The sequence below is a fragment of the Liolophura sinensis genome, chromosome 1, assembly GCF_032854445.1.
Source record: "Liolophura sinensis isolate JHLJ2023 chromosome 1, CUHK_Ljap_v2, whole genome shotgun sequence".
Taxonomy (NCBI): domain Eukaryota; kingdom Metazoa; phylum Mollusca; class Polyplacophora; order Chitonida; family Chitonidae; genus Liolophura; species Liolophura sinensis.
Window position 1 is genome coordinate 89,735,107 of NC_088295.1, and position 22,580 is coordinate 89,757,686.

The 22,580-nt window shown below is 40.7% G+C and overlaps 1 protein-coding gene across 2 annotated transcripts; it reads right to left on the minus strand.

Annotated features, from left to right (window-relative positions):
- Positions 1-7,479: 7,479 nt before the first annotated feature.
- Positions 7,480-22,579, minus strand: LOC135482345 (uncharacterized). 2 transcript variants are annotated; one of them, XM_064762276.1, is made up of 9 exons: positions 22,456-22,579; positions 18,539-18,699; positions 16,111-16,171; positions 11,978-12,017; positions 11,466-11,503; positions 10,449-10,517; positions 9,279-9,426; positions 8,447-8,626; positions 7,480-8,106 (listed from the first exon to the last, which is right to left on the minus strand). In XM_064762276.1, the coding sequence occupies exons 2-9, from the start codon at positions 18,661-18,663 to the stop codon at positions 7,613-7,615; spliced, it is 1,155 nt and encodes a 384-aa protein (XP_064618346.1). In that variant the 5' UTR covers positions 18,664-18,699; positions 22,456-22,579; the 3' UTR covers positions 7,480-7,612. The 2 variants fall into 2 exon arrangements, with proteins under 2 accessions (XP_064618346.1, XP_064618347.1); XM_064762277.1 differs by having other exon boundaries at positions 22,491-22,576.
- Between the last annotated feature and the right edge of the window lies 1 nt (position 22,580).

Below are 22,580 nucleotides of genomic sequence, written 5' to 3' on the forward strand. Positions count from 1 at the left end.
TCATTTACTTCTCAGCCTTTAGTTAAAATGATATGATATACATACCGGAGATGCTCAAAGGATATGTGAAAAGGCGTTATAAACCCAATAGTATGGCAAGAAATGAAGAAAGATACGTCAAAGAAAATGAGAGAAGAAAATTCATCTTTGGGGCATAATTTATGTTTCTTAATAGCCGCCCTGTTTTATGCATAGGCCTATGTTCCGTCAATGATCGGAAATGACGTCATCGATGAACATACTGGGAACATGGGACAGCTGTCACCGGTGACGGCCCAAAGTAGAGGCCGGTTTCGTGAAGCGTACATAGTGTTAAGTATCCCTTCGCTAAGTGGATTTTATATCTCTAAAACGTACGTTGTCATGGTAGTTAAGGGCTTACTTAACTAAGTGCACTTCATGATACCTGGCTACTTAATTTCCGGAATGATCGCTGCATGGGACCCTAGGAAAACTGTAGTCTAAATTCACTGTTACGCTGCAAGAAGAACGCTGAGAAGCTGTCTTGTACTTTTAAACGTTGGGCCACATTATATACTCTGTGTTAATGAATAAAACTAAAGCGTTTCATGTATCCTTTACGTTCCACCGTATCTAGGTACAACACAGTACACTTTATGCGTGGGACAGCTTATCGAAGCAATTGTTTTATCTAGTTTTAACCATGTTTCTATATGTGTAATCCCCTGTGCACTCTTTCGCAATAACTGGAACAAACATGGTATGACAAAAATGACAGCAAAATATAAATGCAGGTTAATCTTAGCAAAAATTAAGTTTAAGAGACCGAAAAATGGTGTAAGCTTTTTTCACGCTGATAATAATGTGAATGTTGAAGAGATGCTCCAGAGGTGGCCACATCAAAGGTATCGTATAGTTAACCAGCCACCTTTCTACTCTTAATCTCAAATATCATATCCTTATTCTTTAGACAGTATGCTCAGAAAACATACTGGGTCAAGCTTGTCAGCCGTCACTTGTTTCCATTATTGTGCTGTTTGTAACGACTACAGCCATAGCTTCATGTGCTGGAACAGGGTATCGCTTTACTGATGGTGTCTTGCCGGTCATCTTGGTCAAAATTGTCTTAACGGTGGTGGAATACAAGATGGAAGATTCGAACTTGATAATATGATGATGCTCACAGTTGTAGAGGACTCATTATATAGGAAAAAGATGAACCTATGTAAAATGTTCGGTTGACCGACGACTATTTTCAGTGTTGCCTCGGTGTGTCTGAAACTTAAGCACATACGTGTACACGGTGAACTTCCGGTTATAATGTTTCGGAATTATGATGTAAGCCCACCATGTCATTTATGACGTGAAGTTTTGTGAGAGGGGCACGGGTCGCAGGGATAGTTAAAGGGTAAGCAATCATATTACAGAAAAAAAAACAAGCTGGAAAGCAGACGCACATAAATATTACTATTGTCTTAGCCTACATCCGGTTCCTGAAGGCTCTATTTAACAGATTTATGTCGGAGAAAGGAACGGCGACAGATTAATCCGTAAACACCGGAACAAGAACTATCTTGCTAAAACCCAGCTCTTCCCTTGTTGTCTGGATACTCAACTTTTCTTACTTGACCATACCCAAGAGACTTGCACGTGAAACGCACTGAAAGGCGTCTGATATCTCATGTACATACACTGTTTGTCTCAAAACAGAGCATAAAATGAATGCTAAATGGAATATTCTTGAGTATGACGTAAAACAACGCTCAAAAAAATAAATAAGAAAATAATTAAAATAAATTGGAACTGTGCATTATACGGGTTGTGGGGATACAGGTTCTCCAGCCGTGTACCTGTATTTATATCAGGTAAGTAATTAATTAGGTAATCAAACGCGCCTTCCTGTCTAGGTCTGCGGCTATATGGACATCTCCCTTTTTCAGAACGACTTAAACCGTTAACGTCAGACGACCGTAAGTTACAGACTTCGTACGGCAGCCAACTGTATATTGACAGAACGGCTCATCACCATAAAATTTAAGGTAAAATATCGTATAATTTACAGTATTTGCTATCAATGTGGACACTTGGGATATACCCTTTGACGTCATAAGCTGACATTATTAATTGCCTTTGACCATCTCTGCAACACATCCGGCTTTGCAAAATGTCCCCTTCTAGCCACCCTCCCTGCCAACAGTTATGGCCGGGAAAATTCCCATAAAAACCTGTGAAGGATGCTACAAAGGTATGGGTTAGTTTACGCTGAGAATGGTTTCCCCCAAGACACTGAGCAGCATTGATTAGCTACAAGACACTGCCATAAATCTAAGAGTATGTCCGAGGAGCTTTATCACGAACTGACTTAGCTTTTGTACCATGAGACCTCGTACAATTATTTCGGATTAGTATAAAAAATTCAGACATCAAAGTCAACTGCCACCTGGAAGAGAAGATGGGGAAGAAAATCTCAACTAATCTGCTGTAGAAAACAGATCTTGAAAGAGAAAACCAACTTTGAAGTTTTCCTTACAACGGGTTTTGACACAGGACTATATACGTGTGTAATGCATGGTGACGGCTTACACTAAAATGCGTGTGATCTCTTGCACATGCGTGGGGCCATGGAGTCGGTACAGTTCCAAAGCATTTTCGTCTTTAGAGAGTATTAATTAAGCCTAGACCATCAGCAGGTATCTGGCAGACTTTCCCAGGTCATTGTGCTGCATCAGCACTCTAACAACTTGGCCATGGAACTCACATCCCCCCTCCACCTCTCTTTCGAACACATTACGACACTTATAACCAATAATGTCCATGTTCTCAGATTTGTGACGTGATGGATGAGATTAGGGGCCCATTAAACAAAGGCATTTCTGACTTAAATCAAAATTTAAAACTTCGTTACAATGCTTAGTTTTTGGTACTGGAAGTTGAAATTTTGACATATTTATCTGATGAGGTTGCCAAAAATTCTCATGTCTATAGCTGAAAATAAGCTTTAAAGTCGTAATTTGAAATTTTGGCTTATGTCAGAAATTGCTTTGCGGCTTAAGTCAACGTCATTCAGGCATATATCCAGGCCATACGACGGGAAGATATTGTTTCTAAGTACGCCTAGGGTATACAAAATGTACATTGTGTAAATTTACATCGTAAATCATTTCTAAAAATAAATTCTGTTATATACATGTAACCAATATCGTTTATAAATATATGTTTTGAAGAATCAGTCTTGTTTCTATCAGTTCACACTTGATGTGTAGGCCTAAGTTAAAAACCCAAATGTGCTTCCATTATAGGCAAATGGGATAACTGCCTCTATTAAGCGGAGATCAAACACGAGACTTACCTTTGGCAACTTGTGGAAGAGGAAGGCTTATTTTTGTTGACGGGTGGCCTACAATTGTCTGTTTTGTCGCCAGGATGCACACAGGTTCGCGTATTTCAACACTAACAGGGTTTGTTTGAAGGCTTAGTCATCAGTGGCAGAAATAGTTTTGTTTATATTATACAATCTTGAAAACATATTTATTCTGAAGTGGTAAAAACAGATTCTGTGAATGTCATTAAACGTTGCCAAGTAATGACGCATCTGAAAACTCGGTTTATCTCATAATGTTGCTAAGTAAGCTATCATGTTAGAAAGAATGTGTCAGACTAACTTGTTATTTTGGCGCCTCAAACTCTCATATCCAACCTGGTCTTAAATCTGAAGAGTAAGCCAGCGGGATGTACATCGCTGAACAAATGTCAAGGGAGTGCCACCATTCCCCGACATATGATCATCTTTTCCGAGCCTGTTCGGGTGTACAGATTTTGGCACAACGCTCTTTCAGCCGATATGCAGTGTTTAACACAACTGTACTGGAAGAACAAATATTGGGAGAGAAGAGAAGATCCAAACGCCGATTGAAGCGCCAGCGATGAGCCCAGGTGCGGTATAGCCGTCTTACATCATCACCATGCACATGCCAACCTATACAGAAGCCAACAGTCCCAGCTACCTCATACACTATTGATATCTTCCCATCTAAAACAGAACCCACTTTCCAGTTCCTGTCAGTTTTCATTCCTCTCTCGGGCAATTTTCACATTCCATAGGGCGTATTTTTGTCTCTCTAATTTGTTTCACATGTCCTGTCTTTTTTAACCGTGCCAGCTACATCGTGAGGAATCGAGACCAGCTATAGCACACAAAACTTTTATAAGGCTCATGTGATGAAACGGCTTTGAAAGATTGATGGCTTCATAAAAAACAAAAAAGCATTTGTGACGCGTTGCTACAGGAAAACAACAGTAGGCCTAAGTCCGAGGTTTCATGAGCTAGCTGTACGTAAAATTTCGTTTCGAACCGTATCTGGATAGATGTCGTATGTTAAACCTAGAATTATCCACACGCTCAGTTAAAACATGTAGACACTCGATCGTTCATTCAGTTAATGCGTAGGCTAAAAGTGAGGTGAAGTGTTCGATTCCGGCTCCAGCTGATACCGCGGCGGCCTTTAGTCAGGAGGTTAATTTATACTAATGAAAAACAGGATACATCAATACAATATGAACAATCTGTTCCAAATTAGAGAGGTGTCCCAGCCCTCTGATGCGTCACGGAAGCACAGGCTTAACAAGTTTCGTTGTTAAATATACTACTGAACTCTGTGTATTTGTAATTCCCCCCAGAAATTTATCCGATATGGTATAGGTTTCACCTTAAGCGCTTTGCTTTTTATACAATTTAGTCCAAGCCATGTTTTAAGGCGTAAGGCTAATCTACGCAAATTCATCACCAGATATAACACAACCCTGAAGGATAGCAGTATTTCACTAGCAATGACTGAACCACACACCAATTATCGCACCGTCGTCAGTGTTTTGATTAACCCATCTTACGCTTTCGTGTCTTGCTCACACCTGGTCGTTCACTGACGAGAACATGATGTTGCTGAACTGTTTTACCCGATGCCAATTCTCACTAATCATCTTATTTACCTCAGCCATCATGAACACTCTGTAAACAAACACATCTGGGTGGTCGATGGTTAAAAAATGTTCCATGCATGAGCAATAAAGCAAATATAGCAAGAGTAAGCCTACATTTATGCGTGTTATCACTGTTCCACGCAACTTAGAATACTTTACTTAGGCTAAACCAGTACGGTGGCTTACGTGTTAGGCCAACAGCTAAGCACAAGTCTACTGCGCCATGTCATGGACACGTGATGTAAAGTGCACCAATACCAAACAGCAGAAGATGGGAAGAGGACAATGGACAAACTAAGGAATAAACGTTCATGGCTCAGATGCACACAGGAATATTGCAGCCATGTAGAGGCCATACTAGCCAAATGGCCTTGTATGTGTATTACAACCAGCCTTTTGCGGAAATTACGGGCCTGAGGCAATGGGGTTTTTTTTCTAGTAGGGTCTTAATTACATTGGATTACATTACAAGAAAAAGTTGAGCTAATGTAGTACATGTACTTCTTTCCTATCAAACATATTGTTACAATTCTTTTTGCACAAATGACACTTCCCTTTAATACAACACAGGTAGCCCTGTGTCAAGAGCCAGTGTTAGGTCTCATGCACAGCACTGGTAGTCTGTGCCAACAGCCAGTGTTAGGCCCCGTCTACAGTACAGGTAGAGTGTGTCAATAGCCCGTGTTAGGCCTCAGGTTCAGCATGTACAGCAGATGTAGTGTGTGCCAAGAGCCAGTGTTAGGCCTCGTCTACAGAGCAGGTAGTCTGTGTCACTAGCCACTGTTACGCCTCATGTACAGCAGATGTAGTCTGTGCCAAGAGCCAGTGTTAGGCCTCAGGAAAAGCAGATGTAGCCAGAATAAAAAGCCACTGTTAAGCATCATGTACAGCAGATGCAGCCTGTATCAACAGCTGGTGTTAGGCCTCATGTACAGCACAGGTAGCCTGTGTCATGACCCAGTGTTAGGCCTCCGGTTCAGCATGTACAACACAGGTAGTCCGGGTCATGAGCCAGTGTTAGGCCCCAGGTTCAGCATGTACAGCACAGGTAGCCTGTGTCATGACCCAGTGTTAGGCCCCAGGTTCAACATATACAGCACAGGTAGTCTGGGTCATGAGCCAGTGTTAGGCCTCAGGTTCACATGTACAGCACAGGTAGCCTGTGTCATGACCCAGTGTTAGGCCTCAGGTTCAGCATGTACAACACAGGTAGTCTGGGTCATGAGCCAGTGTTAGGCCTCCGGTTCAGCATGTACAACACAGGTAGTCTGGATCATGAGCCAGTGTTAGGCCTCAGGTTCACATGTACAGCACAGGTAGCCTGTGTCATGAGCCAGTGTTAGGCCCCTGGTTCAGCATGTACAACACAGGTAGTCTGGGTCATGAGCCAGTGTTAGGCCTCAGGTTCAGCATGTACAGCACAGGTAGTCTGTGCCAAGAGCCAGTGTTAGGCCTCAGGTTCAGCATGTACAACACAGGCAGTCTGGATCATGACCCAGTGTTAGGCCCCAGGATCAGCATGTACAGCACAGGTGGTCTGGGTCATGAGCCAGTGTTAGGCCTCAGGTTCAGCATGTACAGCACAGGTAGTCTGGGTCATGAGCCAGTGTTAGGCCTCAGGTTCAGCATGTACAGCACAGGTAGTCTGGGTCATGAGCCAGTGTTAGGCGTCAGGTTCACATGTACAGCACAGGTAGCCTGTGTCATGACCCAGTGTTAGGCCTCAGGTTCAGCATGTACAACACAGGTAGTCTGGGTCATGGCCCAGTGTTAGGCCTCAGGTTCAGCATGTACAACACAGGTAGTCTGGGTCATGGCCCAGTGTTAGGCCTCCGGTTCAGCATGTACAACACAGGTAGTCTGGGTCATGAGCCAGTGTTAGGTCTCCGGTTCAGCATGTACAGCACAGGTAGTCTGGGTCATGAGCCAGTGTTAGGCCTCAGGTTCAGCATGTACAACACAGGTAGTCTGGGTCATGGCCCAGTGTTAGGCCTCCGGTTCAGCATGTACAACACAGGTAGTCTGGGTCATGGCCCAGTGTTAGGCCTCAGGTTCAGCATGTACAACACAGGTAGTCTGGGTCATGAGCCAGTGTTAGGCCTCAGGTTCAGCATGTACAACACAGGTAGTCTGAGTCATGACCCAGTGTTAGGCTTCCAGTTCAGAATGTACAACACAGGTAGTCTGGGTCATGAGCCAGTGTTAGGCCTCAGGTTCAGCATGTACAACACAGGTAGTCTGGGTCATGGCCCAGTGTTAGGCCTCCGGTTCAGCATGTACAACACAGGTAGTCTGGGTCATGGCCCAGTGTTAGGCCTCCGGTTCAGCATGTACAACACAGGTAGTCTGGGTCATGGCCCAGTGTTAGGCCCCTGGTTCAGCATGTACAACACAGGTAGTCTGGGTCATGAGCCAGTGTTAGGCCTCAGGTTCAGCATGTACAACACAGGTAGTCTGAGTCATGACCCAGTGTTAGGCTTCCAGTTCAGAATGTACAACACAGGTAGTCTGGGTCATGAGCCAGTGTTAGGTCTCCGGTTCAGCATGTACAGCACAGGTAGTCTGGGTCATGAGCCAGTGTTAGGCCTCAGGTTCAGCATGTACAACACAGGTAATCTGGGTCATGAGCCAGTGTTAGGCCTCCGTTCATCATGTACAGCACTGTTAACCAGTATCATGACCCAGTGTTAGGCCTCAGGTTCAGCATGCTAACAGGCACACAGAGTGGGTTCAAAGTGAACAGAACTGGCTTCTTGAACACTGTTCTTGGTTCAGTTCGCCTCCGGCGATCAACTTTCTTCGGGGTCTCAACCTCCTCTTCATCTGGTGGGTTATTCACCTCTGCCTCAGTCAGGGGATGTAACTCTGCATTGCCAGAGTCAGCTGTCGCAGTAAGCATCACAGCCGGGGGCACCTGACTATAAGGTTTCTTGGAATCATTGGCGCCACATTTGCGTTTCCTAGGAGACCGTGTTGAGTGCTGAACTTGAGTTACAAATTCTTCATTCTCTGAGTCACTAGTTTGACACATTTTATTGTTTGGGGATTCCTCAGTCTGTGTGCCAGCTGAGATAGAGGAGCCAGAAACAGGGAAGTGAGAGGGGCCTGGTCTGGGTTCAGGGGACCTTGTCTCATCAGCTGTGTCACCACCAGTGTTACCTGTCCAGGCTGTCAACAAAAACACCAACAACACATGAGTATCAATCAGCAAGCAATTTAAACTATGGAAAGAGCAAGGTGACCTCAAAATCTAAATGTGCAAATACAAGTATCCTCACTTTTAATGAACCATTGACAAATGTTTCTTTCCCAAGACATGTCACAAGCCTATAGTTCCATGTAGAAAGTTTACCATGGTTCAGTTTATTTTTTAAATTCTATCACTTTTGCAAATCAGAAAAATCACACTTTTATGCTATATTTAGCTTGAATGTTACAAATTTCGCCACTGGACCATTTTGGCTACTCACATTATTGATATGTATTTTGTGTAAATTCTCAATCTCACCATTTTCTAAGGCCATTTTGGTTCTTTCTTGTTGCTTCTTTGCCTGTCCAGGGATAACTGGTGCAGTTAACAGCTGGTACTTCCACAGCAGTAAGGCTTTAACTCCGTTCACCTCAGGGCCATGCAACTGCTGGATTTGATTGGTCAGGCCATGTAACAGGTCCAACACCACTGCTGCGTCTGTACAACAAAAAATGATCACTCTCTGACCATATCCACAAATTTGATGTGTTTGTTTGATTAAGGTTTAATATCCCTTCCAACATTATATCAGTCACATCACGACAGTGTCTCCTAGTAGCCCGGACCCAATGCCGACATCTTCATAGTGCTGCCTGACTGGAACACCATGCTGAAGACATCAGGTACGACACCCGACCCAGTCACTTCATACTCACACCGGATCGACTAGTGCTTGGCCTATTACTCTTAGGCTGATCCTCAAGTAAGGCAGACTAAGATAATCTACGTTCAGCTCTTAGGTATGACTCCCTCCACGAATGAGCCCAGAGAACTACTGTTTTAAATGACCTTTACAGTAACATATTTTGTCACCTGAAAGCTAGTATATGAGATGAAATTACTTACCAGTTCATATTTCCATACAAAACAGACAAGCTACTTACAATGACACTTATATAATCCAGTGGTTCATATAAATGTTTCATCAAGAATTTTTCCATGCCTTATAATTTCTTCCCTTATCAATTATATTGTTAGGTTAAAAAATCTGATACATCTTACGTGTAGCCTGAGTTTTCAGCGTCATATATTCTGTATACACACTTCACCTGTTCTTGATTAGTCCATCAAACAAACAAGGTTCTCTCACCTAAGGGAGATAAATCTGTGGCATTCTTATTCAGCAAAATTGACTCAATGTATTGATAGATTCTACTGTAGTTTGGCTGCTTAGAGTTGTCTCCCTTCTTCTCACGGCCTGTCTTGACAGACTCATGGTGGGACACCACAGCCATTACCTGCAACACACAGAACAAGCACCCTTGCTAGTTCTCTGTACAGATAATCTCACTATTATGTACACCAGGATCAACAGCACTGACAGACCTTGTCCAAAACTTGGATTACATGTGGACATCATAATCAATGGAAATCCAACATACATGTACACGTGTGTGAGATAGGAATTGGCTATTGAAGGGATGCATGTCATAAACATGCAAAAGTATATCTTAGTACAGATTTATCCATTAGTTTTACCCCATTCTCAAGAATCTTTCAATTACATGGTATGGTGTTCATATGCACAGAGAGAACCGGGCAGTATCTAAGAGGAAAGCAGACAGTGTCAGCAGAAAAGCAGACAGTGCAAGAAGAAAACCAGACAGTGCTAGAGAAATATCAGACAGCAAATGAAGGAATCCAGAGAGTGAAAGGAGAAAACAAGACTGTGCCCAGACAAAACCAGACTATGGCCTACAAAAACCAGACAATCCACAGAGAAAAGCAGATAGTGCCAACAAGGAACTAGACAATGCCAAGAGAAAACCAGTGCTAGTAGAAAACCAAATAGTGTAAGGGAAAAACCAGATATTGCCCAAGGGGACCAGACAGTGCACAGACAAAAGCAGACAAAAAGAAGATATCTGTACAACTTTGTGTGCATTAAAACAGCCTTGTTGCCAAACAGGTTCTTCAATAAGTCCTTGTAACACAATATAGTCGTTATTAGCTGATGTTATACAGTATACCATTACTGTATCTAGAGTTATTTGACTGGTGTTACAAACTAGATTGGAGAAAACTCACACTTACAAATGTCAGTCAGGTTTTATGGGAAGGAAACCACCACCTCCAACACTACCCCCCCCCCCAGCCAACCCCACTCCATTGTCAGCAAGATTATAAACCCAAACAAACTTTCATGTGGGCAGTTGGCTATGCAAGCATGATGCAGATCCAGGCATGCACATTAGTTATATACAGATCATGACATAACATCCTTCCATCAAAGTACTATCCACATTTCTGATATACTCACGTCAGCCAGCAAAGACGAGAAGTCTTTTTCCTCATCAGCGACCAAATCTGATACTAAGTTCACCCACTTCTGTCAACACAAGACAAAGTCACCTGTAGAATCTTTACACAATTTAACATACATGTTACTGTATAAGTTTTGGGACTAAATTCCCCTGATAATAAACTACCGTTACATATATATGTATACAAACCTGTACTGATACATGCATGTGTAACAGACTGCACATTCTCTGCCCAATGCTGGTTTGCAATCTGCACCTACTGTGTCACAACAAATGAAAGACAAGTACTTTTGATCACTAGGCCAGAGCTCCCTCCCCTAATTCAGTCATGTCAACAATGTGTATTTTGCCAGTCAACGTGCCAGCATATCTACAGTGATGCCTTACTGTAATGTCATTAAGCTGTGATCGTTCATTTATTCCCTATGAAGAAATGCTGACGACCCAGACATGGTGCCCAACACCCTCACAGTACTCATGTTGATCACGATAATCAGTAATAGGTCACACAGGTACATGTGCCAAGATTGTGGAACTCTAAAGTGTGACATGACAGACATTTAGTCCAAGTACTTCTGTCTTATGATATGAACTCTTAACTCTCTCTGTCATCCCAGTGTTCTGATATGAGCAGGATGAGGTACTGTATATGCAAACTAAAGAAACAACTTTACTACAGAAATCGCCTTGGACAACAATAATGATCTTTTACATGCTACTTCACTTTAGATCACCTCACTCCCAACGAGCATAACCAAGTCTGGAACAAGGCTGCAGGACCTGGACAAAATCCTACACCCAATAGTATTTTGACAGCTTGGACCAGCTGCGTGGGAAGGGGACGAAGTGCCACATCAATAACAACAGAACAATTTTAGTAATTTGGGTAGACTTTGGGGTTGACAGTCATGTCATACATTATTTCCAGGCTTGCACACCATGCCCCTTAATCTGCAGAGTAGTCATGTTAAAGGAGGTGGTACTTACATCAAAACTGTAGCTATGCTACTTACATCAAAGGGTGATATGCTCTTCCTCTTCTCATCTACCGCTGTAATGCACAGAAACTACATCAGTTAAACATTTCAAACACCAGATACTCAGAAAACATGAGTGCCTCCATCAAATGAAAACTGATAAATAAAAAGATAGGCCAAAACTGTTCTTCTGTTACACACATATTCAGGTATTTAATGCCATATTTAATACTAACTGAAGTCCACTTACTTCTCTAACAGTGCCAATGTTATGTCTACGTACATGTGCAAACCAGCAAAAAGCATTCTCATGTGACATACAAAAAGCAGTAAGTACTCATTTCTGTAAAAATGATATTAATAAATGGAGAATTCCCGTTCAGTTGTACACACTGGTATACCTTTCCTTAATAGCAAACTTTGTAAAACAGCACAAACCTATGCTGATAGTAAAATCTGTTTTTTTTTCACATGATATTGACAGCATAAATGTTCAAATACATTACTTGGAGAGTGCAGAAATCCTGGTAAGTCAGGGAAGTACTTACTTTTCAGACTTTGCAGGAGCGATCTGATAATCCACTCAATCTGATATCAAAAAGCAGAAATAAACAGAATCCATTTTACGTTGACACAAACAGGATTCAACATATATGATAACAATATAGCTTAACACACAACATGCTCTCACGCAGCCAGTTTTTCAGGACAGCAGTATATTTTTTTTTCATTTTTACGTTTGATGAATTGTCTTAAACTTCATAATTCTAACAGTGTACATCCTAAAACAAATTCAAAATATGGTTACAAGTGTATCTTGTACACTTAGATACATGCATGTATAATACACAAATGTACAATATGGCACTATCAAGTATCTACAATATGGCACTATCAAGTATGTACATGTACAATTTGGCACTATCAAGTATGTACAATATGGCACTATCAAGTATGTAACTTTCAGATGTACCCCATTTAAATTCTTCAACCTTTTCCCAGATGAAAGAGCAAGTTTCAGTGCAATTTATTTACATTTATAGTTTAATTTTGAAGACTACATAGGATGGATTGGCCAATTTCAGGGCTTATTAGTCTACAAAGAATAATGCCTTCACAGTATGTCTGTAAATACACTTTGCCAGTATATGAAAATGTTGAAGTATGTATGTTTATGTTGTAAGGAGACTTGGAGTTGCATAGTAACAGGACAACAATAAACTCAAATAAATTGGTAAATCTAATTCATCATGCTGACCTCTCTGACATTTCCCCCATGAAAGTTGTTTTGAAATATATGCTTTTCAGTACAGTAGTTTATGTATGATTAACTATAGACTTAGAGAATGTTCACATAATCTGTGGAATAATTCATCACATGTAATTCCATCTTTTTAAAAAAAAAAAACACTATGTCCATGCCAGATGAAAGACTATTAAACACAAAGTTCAAGGAAATAGTTTGACTTAATTTCTTCTTAGATGTTTTGCAACACTTGATTCTGCCATGGTATTTTAAGACCATATTGTAGCTTGTGACATCAAAGTATTTCCCACTTAGCACACAGAATGCTAAACTGCGACATTTGAAAATGCACACACATGACATGTAGAGTTATGAATGCATTCCCGAAATGAACCTTAAAACAAACTACATGTATTTAAATAAACAAATATACATTTGTCACTAATACCCACTGGGCTGTAACAGACTGTGAAGAATGAATGTTTGGGGTCTACCGTCATACTTTACAATTTTTCAGTCATATGACAATGAGGAGTCATTAGATGTGTGTACATATACTGTGTCTTCTTGAGGCAGGGTAAGTCCATGTCACCAAAGTACTGCCGCCACTGAAGTATCATGCCGAAGACATCAGACATGACACCCCACCCAGTTGCAATATTCTGACAACAGGCCGATCTGTCATCTTTCCTTACTCTAACCTCTCAATGCTGAGTGCCAAGCGAGTCAGCTACAACTTCCATTTTTTAAAGACTTTGGTATGACCCCACAAAGGTTTGATCCCGACTTCGAGGCAGACGCTCTAACCATTAGGCCACCAAGATGGTCCCGTGATTGTAGATCATCCATTTGAATTTATTATTAATATGGCCAACTTTCAGCAGATGGGCTGTTTGGTGCCAGTGATGTTCAGTTTTAGTTCATACTATTTACATTATCAACACTTTCATATAGATATTTAGCTGTTGTTTGCAGAGACTTTACATTCATCATTTCAAATCTGATGTTTTTGCATCACGGCAAACCTGCACTGTATTTTTGCATTACAGTGGACTCTCTCAACACTGACACCCTAATTAACCGGCATCTTGTCAAAACCGACAACATTTCGTGGTCCGTTTTCTGCTTGATTTGACAGTAATGTTAATTGCCTTCAATAAACCGACTCTTGTCTATTCTGAACTCTGACAGTGGTTTGCAGTGCAAATATTTCCAGTGAGTGTTAATCTGTCTTGTCTAATCCGACGCAGCGTGTCGCATGACCTCCGACCGAGTCCGAGTTTGGATTCAATTTGCCTGCTTGCCACGTGACTGAAGATCAGTGGGAAGAGAGATAATCTGCTTACATGAACTCTGTCTATTTCAGCAGGTGGTGATTTCCTGTCTTGATACTGTGCCATACCGCCTACGGAGATCAGAGTTAAGTTACTGAGAGTGAAACATGAGTCTGACACTGAGTAGCTCAGTGATTGAATAAAAATGCCTCAAACATCAGTTGCCGTCACAATTTCCCCTGCTATTGTCCTGACAACATCTGACCGTGGCCAACAGACCAGTGAAGCGTCGCAGTGTGGAAATGAACTTGAATGATAAAGTTCCAAAAGCTTGATATTCAAGCTTACGAAACATTCCCTAAGCCCACACAAACTGAATTAGCTCAGTTGGCTAAAGTTTTCAGTTGGCCGTTCAACTGTGAGTCACATCCTAAAAAGAAAACAGTTTTATTTGGACGAATACAAGAACAATTCCAATGGAAAAGGTGATAAGAAAAGGTGATAAGAATACTTGTAAATTGGATCAAATTGACGACCCTGTATGGCGTCGGTTTGATTAAGCCAGATCAAAATCCATTCCTACATCCGGTACATTAATCCAGGAGAAAGCCTTAATGTTTGAGCAGCATCCAAAGATTGATGATTTCAAGACTTCGCCAGGATGGTTGGAAAGCTGGAAACGCTGTTTTTCCGCGAAGAACTTTGAAGTGAGTGGAGAGAGTGGAGAAGTAAATGAAACAGACGTAGATGACTACCGTAAGCGCATCCCCTTACTTGTTACCTATTTTTCTCCAGCCGACATCTTTAATTGCGGCGAGTCCGGGTTGTTCTACTGTGCCCTGCCTGATAAAACCCTTGCCTGTGTACGGGTGACGTAGTGAAAGGGACCAAAGTCTGCAAGCAACGATTAACCATTATGTTCGCCTGGAGTGTAACTGGGAAAAACTTAAGCCATTCGTGACTGGAAAATTTCTAAAGCCACAGTGTTTTAAGAACACTGACTTATCAAAGTTCCCTTTGACCTGTCGTGCCAATAAGAAGGCATGGGGGCCTTTTCAAGGAATGGTTAACATCGCTAAACTCTGAAATCAGGAAACAAAAGAGGAAGATTCTTCTTTTTCTTGATAATGCCACTTCCCAAGACAAGACAGAGCTGAGCAACGTGACACTGAAATTCCTGCCGGCCAACACAACGTCAGTGCTCCAGCACCTCGACCAGATATCTTGCCTTAAAGGCATCTTGCCTTAAAACACCCGATGACAAAGTCTTCTGGCCAAGATTGACAGTTGTGACTCTGTCAGCAGCTTGTGTAAGGAGGTTGACATCCTATATGCCGTGAAGTGGATAGGCTTAGTGTGGAATGAGACCACAGCGGGAAAAATCATGAAGTGTTTCACCAAAGCTGGATTCATTTTGACTGCCTGGCACAGGACGATGACGACGATGATGATGACCTTCCTCTAGCCCAGCTCATCAGATAGCTCGAGCTGCCAGCTGACATCACCACTGAGGACGTCATAGACATCGACCAGACAACCGACATTGAGGCTACTTTTGGGCCACAATGCGAGGCTCATTCGCTGACGGATGCAATGGATGATACGGGACAGGGAGATTTTGAGGAGAATCCCGACAACACAACGATGTGGGGTGAGACGGGTTAGTATGAAGTCTTGGCAAATTTACGAATGCTAAGGAATTTCTCTGCAGCAAAAGACCGGCCATTGTTGGATCACACCCAAATCATGACCTCCATCACAGAAGAGATGACAGTCCGCCAGCGCATGAAGAAGCAACAATCTACCATGTACAGTAGCATTTTTGTAAAGTAATCATGCATATGTACTAAAGTTCAGATGAGCTTCCTTCCATAGTTTGTTGCTATACATCACTATGCTCTTTACCAAGTTTAAGTAAACGTTTATATGTATAGACAATGCTCATGTTGTTGTTGTAGGCTATTTACCCATGTTTAATGCAAAGACATCTTGTCTTAACCAACTTTTTTGACCGGTACCGAGTATGGTCGGTTTACAAAGAGTCTACTGTATTTAGCTGGTAAATAACTTGTCCGAGTATTTAATATCACGATATTAGAAGGAATATGAACATGGTCGTCAGCTCCGAATAACCATGTGCATGTAGATAAGAGTTACCAACCTCCTTACAGCTCCGAGAGGGCACACAGGTCTGTAGTACAGCCACGTCCTCATAACCATGCCTACAAACCATACAAAGTCAGAAAATAAAACCATAAATAATGAGACCTTTCCATCACAATTTGAGTGAAAGGAGGCCTTAGTTTTTGAAAACTTTGTGAGAATGATGTGGCGTTGGCATGAACTTCGTACCCGTCGTACGTTCATGCTTCAAGACACCCACATAACCCACCATGCGCACTAAAGGCTACAGACCAGTTACTGTTGATCCGTCTGGACACTGAAACAAAAACTATAATAAAAAATAAAATGAACGATGGGTCTGTGCTAATAACAGCTGCATTCGTCATCTGGACTTTGCATCTACGGTGTAATTTGAATAATGGTACTACTATACAAATATTATTATCGTCATTTGTGCCGGTAGTCTGAACTATACTGTGCAAAGTCCAATCCAATGAGCATATGTAAACTCATCTGTGTGTAAATCGTCTTCGACAAGGCCACTATTGCCATGTTCATTTTGAAGGCACATATACATTCAAGTTGAAGTAATGGTACAATGACTTGGGTGGTACTAAAAGTTGTACTGTGACTGATGCATAAAACCTACTCTTTTCTCTTACTTTTTCAATTTTTAATCCAGTTCCACCAATGGCACCCTAGAGGCCAGCCTTCGCTATTAAACTGGCCCTCATTAACATGCATAATACGTGTTTCAATTTGATGCAGCTATGTATCTTCACATGTGTTTAACTTATCTCTCTTCTTTGGAGTCTGCTACAGTACAGTATCAACAAGGAAAACTGATGACAGGCTGGCTTGACAGATCGAGTTCACGCCCACATTACAGGACTTCACTATGGCATCACAGTGAACAGTTGCAGTTCAGTGTTTCTGTGACCAGTCTTGTGAGTTTTATCGTCTATCAGTATAGGACTGCCAACTTGGGTAATACAGCTCGCTGGGGTAATTTTCTCTGCGCGAATGAACAGCTACAATTTTTTCAGAGATTTAAATGCATTCAAATGTTTGAATTCTACTGTGGGCTTTATGAGTCGTCTAGTCCAAAAGCCATTTGTCCCAGTGAAGGTTTTAAAGCACACGAGAGTGAAAATTCATTTTGACAATTCCGTGCTCATAACTTTGATTGTATGAAATGTATATGTATATTCTATTGCAGTAAAATATCAATTTGAAAATCACTATTTTTTACGTGAATATAAGACAATTTCCCAAGTTCTTGTCAGGACGAAGTCACAACGAGAAACTGATTTTAACAAAGTAATGTAAAGTCAGAATTACTAAAATCCAGCTTTAGTAACTTTTGCAACAGAACTACTGTCAAAGACATCATTTTGAGACTGTTTAAAACGATTTAATTACGTGTAGACGAAGGGCCAATTCAGAAAATGTTGCAGGGCGGGTCTGTATCATTTACGGACCGCCACAGACATTAACTCAGTTCATTTACAAGCCGTGTAATATTCCAAGACCGTATTACAAATCCTGTCAGACAGTAGTATACTGTCTCGCCCAAAACCACATTCATCTCCACAAATACATGTTTTGTCGTTCATTTTAGCATTTAGTCAGCAGTCTCTACCCAACATATGTTAGACAGTGAAAAATTCATTAGGGATGCCGAAGGTTAATGGGGGTGAGAATATGGTATCCCACTGGAAAATGCTTAAAATTAAAAAAATCAATAAAGTAAGAAACAATATACTTTTTTTTCATAAAATACGTTAAAAGTATTGAAACATGTTCATGTCAACATGTTTTCTCCAACATCCACGATAACTAGGTCAGCAAATGAAATATAAAATTCAGCGTAAGTGGTGCTTAGATTTATTTCCATTTGTTTCAGAACTTATCATGAATCTAGTTGTACAACAATCCTAATGCAATTTTGTAATTATTTAACAGGGGTCCAAAACACCAGTAAACCCCTCCGGAGGCTACAACCTGAACCAGTATGCCCATGGCCGTACGTCTACAGGCCACTTAAACTGTAAATGATATAGCAGGCTTACTGTATCAATAGTTCAAGCAGTGGAAGAAATATCCTTCCAGTATGTCCAATTTCTGAGAAAGCTATCTATCACCTGGACCTTCATTGCCAAAGTGTACAAGTTTTATCTGCCATAGGCTACTGCTTTCACCCTAACACAGAAAATAACTTGGAGAGCTAGAGTAAACGCGAAGTCAACGTGCTGTCGATAATGGAGATGCACTGAAGCTGTGTCAAGACAAAATATCATTAAAATTTTACTGTGTTGAACAAATCTAAAAACTTAGTCTTCCAATGGACATAAATATTAGTCAGGTGCACTTAACTTTCACTTTAACTTTCAGGGCCTTTTATTTGCAGACTGTTGATGCCAAAGTGTGAAGGTGAGAAGTTTCAGCTGCTTACATGTACATACCTCTCTATGGCATCTAACAGAGATTTCTTCTCCCCAATGGTCCATCTTTCTCTCTCATTTGGACACTGGTAGGGCAATGAACTTTTGATTTGTCGACTCTTTCGTTGTGGAGCAGACTTGCTCATCTTGTCCACAATTTACAGCAGAAATATGTGGAACGTCTACAGAAAAGAAGAGACATCACAAATTGTCAATGGTTTGAGCATCTGCCTGGAAGTCAAGATCAGGAAAGTAGAGTGGCCAGGCCCCGGGATCATGCAGTGATCTGACAGTAGTAGGTCAAAATTTCAAATCATACCAAAATTGCTTTGTCTGGCAAAACACGATACAAATATTGCTTGACCCTGTAAATTCTGGGTAAGTTACTGTACAACATATTTCAGCTAAAATAATGGAAAGGAGCATGCCAGATTTAATGGTTGAACTTTTGATATAAGGCATTGCTTGCCGATCCTGGGGCCAGGCAAAGCACCAACCTATGGTCATTTTCTGATGAATTTTTCCACGTGAAATGCCTTCACTGCTTTATTAATACTGTCATCAAGGACTGATGACCAGTGAAAGCGGGGGAACCTACAAAGTCTGTGTACAAGGCCGGGATTGAGGAAAGTTGAGTGTCCCTCCCACACTACCAATCAGTTAGGTCTACATTGCCCACTACTGTTGTCGTGTGTTGAGCTGTATTGTTTTAACCAAACTTTCAATAAATTGGAGAAAATTTCCATCTTTCTCTCCAATGCATGAGACACAATGATTTTCTTTTGTCCCTTGTGATTTGTGATCTTTACAGAGTGTGTTGTACAGACAAGGGTATTTTTCATACTCCTGTATCCATGAAATAGTCTTGAGTCAACAGAAGTTGAGTGGTGTTGGATAGTCTGGTCGGGGCCTTACACATGTACAATGACTAGACTTCACATATATGGAAGTAAAGGATCAGTCCACGCACATGTACAAAGTTGTCTACGTCACTGGTCAGCCATGTCAGGGGCTCTTGAAAGCGTACAGGAGGTTTTACCAGTCATTTAGCCACGGCCTACAGGACATTTTTACCCATCATTTAGCGAAAACCCACAGGTTAATTAGCACAGACCTATAGGACATTTCCACCCCCCTCCCGTCATTTTGAATAACAAAAGTATACAAGACATTTTCACACGTATACTTATAATATTCAGGCTTGTACAGACTTCCCACAGGAAGTCATGAATTCATCTGTCAGGCTTATTTTTTATCTGCTTATTTTTATTTCAGTCATTAAACAAAAAGAGGAAAAACCACACTGACCTAAAGTATGTTTCTGTTAATGTGAAGACAAACACAACTATTACATACATGTATGGTGGACTTTGTGCTTTGTATTTACTGGCAAGATGTATGAATGGATGGGTTCATCACACATATGTATGGTGGACTTCGTGTTTTGTATTTACTGGCAAGATGTATGAATGGATGGGTTCATCACACATATGTATGGTGGGCTCTAATTTCATGGTTTTTATTTACTGGTAAGATGTATGAATGGATTGGTTCATCACACATATGTATGGTGGGCTCTAATTTCATGGTTTGTATTTACTGGTAAGATGTATGAATAGATTGGTTCATCACACATATGTATGGTGGACTTTGTGCTTTGTATTTACTGGTAAGATGTATGAATGGATGGGTTCATCACACATATGTATGGATAGACTAATTTTGTGGTTTGTATTTACTGGTACGATGTATGAATGGATGGGTTCATCACACGTGTGGTGGACTTTGTGGTTTGTATTTACTGGTATGATGTATGAATGGACAGGTTCATCACACATATGTATGGACAGACTAATTTTGTGGTTTGTATTTACTGGTATGATGTATGAATGGACAGGTTCATCACACATATGGACGTGTACATGTAGATATATCAAGGCAGGTTAGGTTGTTTATCATATTCACTGGTAATGGGGGAAAAATCAATGTTATTTTGTTGATCATATATACTGGTAATGGTGTAAAAATTAATGTTATTTTGTTAATCATTTATACTGGTAATGAGGAAATATCAATGTTATGTTGTTTATCATATTGACTGGTAATGGGGAAAAATCAATGTTACGTTGTTTATCATATTCACTGGTAATGGGGAAAAAATCACTGGTAATGGGGAAAAAATCAATGTTATTTTGTTAATCATATATATCCGTAATGGGAAAAAATCAACGTTATGTTGTTTATCATATTGACTGGTAATGGGGGAAAAATCAATGTTATTGTCACATATCGTTACTGTTAGGGTAAAACTTTGTCCAGACAAACTTCTTTTTCAAAGTCTACTGAAACATAAAAAATGGGCATAAACCTAATCCCCAATTAACATTTTAAAAGTAGTTCCCATTGTTGACATGCTCAGTGAAGTGTGTCAAGTGTGATTATGGGACCCTCTGATCATTCGAGTTGCTACATGAAAGGATTAACTTCTTATATTACCATGTCATATATTATAATAAAGACTGCTGGTGAATGAAACTCTTTCATAAATACCTCGCCCCTAACGAACTCAATTATCCTCAAATTATTAGCCAGGACATATGCCAAAATATTGGTAAGCATTGAGTAACTGTAACCACTGGTTTTTGCAGGACGAAGTAAAGTTTGTTCAATAATCTAAAGTTAACTTTCCACTCAGCATACTGACCATATTTAAAATTACATTATGCACCAGCAATGTGATTCTGGATGCAAATTAAGTTATTTTCAACTGAGAAATGTTTTTCATATTCTTTATATATACCAATGATATTAAAATATTTTGTACACATCAAGAATCAAGATATATGTAGTTTGTCTAACCTGGACAAATACAGTACAAATATGGACTTCACTTCATAGCTCAATACCTTTTCAACCATACATTTTGAAAAATTGAAAGATACCTTATAACAAATACTTTTAGTCGTTCAAAATGTGTTAAGTTGCAGAATGCATTGTTACATGGCTAAACACACCTGGACAGTAGGCTATTGGTAGTTACAGATAGCCTTGATTAGCAGCCTCTGAGATTACATGTAATTTAGATCGATGAGCCGTCATCTTAGATCTATTAGTCATGATCTAACTTTGATGTTATTAATATAACATCACTTTTCTTTGTCACTCTCTTAATTTATAGCGCAAACTATTTATTTATTTATTTTTACATCATACATGGGCCTAGCCCAAAGTTAACCGGACATTTCTAACATAAGGCTCAGCTTCGGTCACATGACTTCCACGCGGACAATTTCAATCAAAATACAGCTCGTACCCCACTTTATTTTTGCTCTTCACCGATTCCCTATAATGCCGAAATGTAATACGTCAAAGCCAGCACTGGAAAACCATCTTTCAACAGTAATCCTGCCATTTAAACTTTCGAATTGGACAACTCAAATCAACATCAACATGTTTGGGGTTTTTTTTTTCCAACTTCGGGCAAGGTGAATGGTCGCGAAAATTTTATACTACCCAACATATTCTCTTTAAGAAGTGCATGCTCTGTAAACAGAATGTTGGGTGGGATTAAATTTTCGCAGCTCATGAAAATGAACAAAAAAAAAATCCAATCATGGCAGACGCTAGCTCTGGGCTATATGGGGCCTATCACAACTGCAAGTTGAGTATGTCATTACGTGGTCATGATAACACGTAATACTTTGTCTCCTCAGTGACAGTTCGAATCTAAAGTTAGTTCAAGCCACATGCTGTCTGCCATAAGGCAGGACAGCAGACATATAACTTAGCGTTTAACGTTAAAGTCACCATTTCAGATTCTCCTGCCACTACTCCGTTCACACTGAGGAGTGAAAAGACCAACTGACTCAGACGTGACTGTGTGGCAAAGGTGAGTTGTGCCTGACAACGGGCCAACGCATCTTCACCAAAAAGGTCACCTGCAGCGTAGGAGATCTAAAACCGCCCTCCACACCTTTGTTACAAGGCTCAGTCACTTGCAGAGGTCATCACATGGTTAGGTGCGTTGAGATGATTTAGCGCGCTATGTCGTGGCTTCCTTTTC

Coding starts and splice junctions, on each gene's coding strand:
- LOC135482345 (XM_064762276.1), bottom strand. CDS start 18,663: ATGAGCAAGTCTGCTCCACAACGAAAGAGTCGACAAATCAAAAGTTCA. Junction 10,518..11,465: donor AGAGCATATCACCCTTTGAT/GTAAGTAGCATA, acceptor TTGTGTTGACAG/AAGTGGGTGAACTTAGTATC. Junction 9,427..10,448: donor TCTCGTCTTTGCTGGCTGAC/GTGAGTATATCA, acceptor TGTGTGTTGCAG/GTAATGGCTGTGGTGTCCCA.